This window comes from Olea europaea, chromosome 6 (genome assembly GCF_002742605.1).
Source record: "Olea europaea var. sylvestris chromosome 6, O_europaea_v1, whole genome shotgun sequence".
Lineage (NCBI taxonomy): Eukaryota > Viridiplantae > Streptophyta > Magnoliopsida > Lamiales > Oleaceae > Olea > Olea europaea.
The window spans coordinates 6,237,417-6,240,926 of NC_036242.1; the positions used below are offsets into that span (position 1 = coordinate 6,237,417).

A 3,510-nucleotide genomic window follows, 5' to 3' on the forward strand; every position below is an offset into this window, starting at 1 on the left:
TCCAGATTTAATAAATAAGACATTACTATTTGTCAACATATACATAAGTTGTGGCTAAATACGATAAATAGTTGATAAGGATTTTTAATAAATACATAAGCATGTGACTAAGACATTACATATTAATGAATAATAAGTTCGTAATGTCTTGTCACCAAATAGTTGTAGCTAAACACGAAAAATAGTTGATAAGGGTTTTTAATCATTACTATTTGTCAACATGGTTTTAAACATTTATCGAACTATGTTATTAAGGTTAAAATTTTGACTCGAATCTTTCCACACAATTTCAAAGCCACTATCACGATGTATTCTTTGAATCAGTCTAAAATTTTCGAGTAGGTCATAAAACATCACGAAAGACAAGAAAACTTGGACAATTCTTCCTTATCGACATATATTTAAGTATTTTAGATGTGGTAGGGTTGAGAATCCAACCTTGAACCTTGTCAACAAAGATTCAAGGACATATACATATAAGAAATACAACTTTTAATGATAACCTTTTTGTACTCATGCTGAATAAAAGGTGTCTCAACCATGGCACATCTACTGCTTCTGCTTCTGCTTGTTTATCGTCTGAAATGCACATTGACTCCATTTACAGAATCAGATTTTTGAAAGAGTAGACGTTTTCATTTCCCGGGAAGGCCTTGTTGATCTGGATAGCAGCGAATCAATCAGAAAATGAGAACTCGCCCAATTGAAGAGAGTTATCCGTGCTGTCCATCCTGTTTTATAGTCCGAGTTAACGTGCCAGTTGATGCTCATCCCACAATTGTCCGGACAGGGCAATTTTGCTGGTAGATGACCTTTGCTTGTGCTGTTAAGTGTGTGCCAAGCTTTTGCCTTTTTCCATTCTATTGTCAAAAGGGACAAGAATGTCGTCGGGAGGAAGCATCAATGGAGCTGCATTTTTATCGCAATGTGCATGTGCATCCTCATCACAACCACACGCACAATTATTGCAAGGAATAGCCAAATCAGAACAACAAGCAGAGAAGGAAACAAAACATTTGGCATGCTTAGGCTTGGGACGAGTACCAGTTGGCAATAGCTGATGGAGTCGAAGCAATACTGTTGAAAAAATGGTTATGAAATAAGTCAACTTTGAGCCCAAATTTCAGTAGGACCCACCTCTTAATTAATATGGGAACTATATCCGATTGATACAATCCTGCATCAACCAAAATCCATATTGCATGAGAAGGAAGCTACCAAAGATAAATATAGTAGTAAAAAATCTAAAATTCAAAAATATTAGACATTTATGAAAGTGTTTGCTTGATAATACAATAAGATGAGTAAGATTGGTAAGATTTTGAAATAAATAAAAATGTGAACATCTTCCTTTTCTTCATCTTTGACAAGGTAGAATAATTCCATTGCTCAAATGATATCACCTTATCTCTATTGGAGACACACTGAGAGAAGGGTGAGAAAAAAGCACATAGGAGCTACCTGAGTTCGTAGCTTAAATTCAGCGTCAATATCTTCCAAAGGAATGCATTTGTGGTTCTGGCATAAAAAGGAAAATATTAAGATCATAACCAAATCTCTATAGCACATCTTCAAAGAATTGTACTAATAAATTATGTACAACAGAGATATTAAAGAGAAACGCAATTTCTTTGATGGGACAGATAAACTAGACCTTCAGAAGCCAAATATTTTCACACTAGGGCATCTAAGCAGGTAGAAAATATAATTTTTGAAGAAAGAACAAAATTCCCACTAGATTTACCTTGATGTATTGTGTTTTTTAACAGTCGTCTGTTTACCGACCAATTGTTAACCGACTTAACAGACGCGACTTTTAAGAACAGCATGTCTGTTCGGATTTTTGAGGTTTGTCTTAAAGGTGATGATTGTTCGAATGACCACGAATAAGTCTATAAATAGCTTGCCTCTCTATCGAAAATTTACACCATTTTCATTTATCAACTGAAAATTCACCTTTCCACTTGTCAAACTCTAAGGCAGCAGCTGCTTCTTTCTCAGCTTTTCCAGCTTTGGCTTCTTCTTCTTCCTAGATAAATTATATGAAAAATCTAGATCAACCAACCAGCATCCGCTCTCGAGCTTCATGCTCCTCATCCTTCTTCCTCCTAATCTCATCGTAGTGGTCTTGTTTCGTTCGCCTTGACTCGCGAGCAGACTCTGAAGCCTTCGCAAACAGTCATAAAATTATATAAGTAGCACTCCCATTGATCAACAAATGATTTAAAAGTAAAGAACTGCTAGTATCTTGTGGACTCCCGTAGTTTTTCTGGATGAAGTTTAATTAAAGAGTGTACCAGATTGTTTGCTCTTCAGAAAATAGGAGCCAACTCAATTACTCATAGTCATAGACAAACTAGATATATGCATGGAGCAAAAATAAATAAATAAATAAATAAAATAAGATAAAATAAAATTCGATTGCTAAAATACGAGAAGGTCCTTCCGGTGAATCCAATCGAATCCGCAATAATGATAAGGACAAAATCACTGATTCATAGAAATTATTTAACTGTGCTTAAATATTACAAATTATTTAACTGCGCTTAAATATAAGGCTGAAGAGAAGAAATTAGACCTGAGTTTCTTCTTCGTGCAGATAGGGAGAGCGAGAATCGACACGGCGTTTCCATAAATAAAGCGGAATTAACCATAAAAGAAGCATCATCATCAGTAATCCCACGACTATATCCTCCATTTTCCCAGTAATATTCGATTGCTAAAATACGAGAAGGTCCTTCCGGTGAATCCAATCGAATCCGCAATAATGATAAGGCCAAAATCACTGATTCATAAACAATAAAATCGATCAACTGAATCCGCCTAACGTGTAGGATCCTATGCGTTTCTTATATAAGACGAAGAAGAATATATGATCCTACTTCGAAAAGAAGAACTGGCTTTGATCCGGGAAGGGGTGGGGCCGCTATTCCTCAACGGTTTAGTGTAATCAATATGTTAAAGGAGAAAACAACAGGTTAATATTTTGCCTTTAATTATGTTCTCTTTTTAGTTTAGTCCCTCATTTTAGTTTTAAAAAAATAAAAATTTAAACTAAAATTAACAATTATTTTTGAGTTCTACTACATGTACAGAACAATTTTTTACAGATACCTTACAGAATACACACAACATGGATTGGGTGGATTATTTTTTGGATTATTATACTCACGTGGGGCTCACTCCCATGTGAGTATATGGAACTCTTCTATAGGCAGAATTCTGTATAAATAGAATTTTCTATTATTTTTAGCTATTTATGAGATTCACAACGTTTGTTGACATTTTTATACAATTCATCAAATTTTATTAAAAATTTACTTAAAAATTATGGTAGTTAACTAAATCAAATAGAGTTACTTCTTGTGTGGAAGTTGATTTTTGAGAAGGGGCGTAAAAAGTTATTTTTGGTAGAATGTATAATTAAAGTAGGAAGAAGATATGAGAAATTGTAAAACATGTTTATATATATATATATATATATATATATATATATATATATATATATAT

The 3,510-nt window shown here is 33.8% G+C and overlaps 1 protein-coding gene and 1 long non-coding RNA gene across 2 annotated transcripts; both read right to left on the reverse strand.

The window, feature by feature from the left end:
* Window positions 1-1,159: 1,159 nt before the first annotated feature.
* LOC111396468 lies at window positions 1,160-1,755 on the reverse strand. Its single transcript, XR_002703007.1, has 3 exons — window positions 1,745-1,755; window positions 1,462-1,518; window positions 1,160-1,177 (listed from the first exon to the last, which is right to left on the reverse strand). It is a non-coding gene; the product is annotated as an uncharacterized LOC111396468 (long non-coding RNA).
* Window positions 1,756-1,945: 190 nt separating this feature from the next.
* Window positions 1,946-2,939, reverse strand: LOC111396469 (DDRGK domain-containing protein 1-like). The gene is made up of 2 exons (XM_023022898.1): window positions 2,579-2,939; window positions 1,946-2,167 (listed from the first exon to the last, which is right to left on the reverse strand). Exons 1-2 carry the CDS (start codon window positions 2,696-2,698, stop codon window positions 2,057-2,059), a joined length of 231 nt encoding a protein of 76 aa, XP_022878666.1. The 5' UTR covers window positions 2,699-2,939; the 3' UTR covers window positions 1,946-2,056.
* Between the last annotated feature and the right edge of the window lie 571 nt (window positions 2,940-3,510).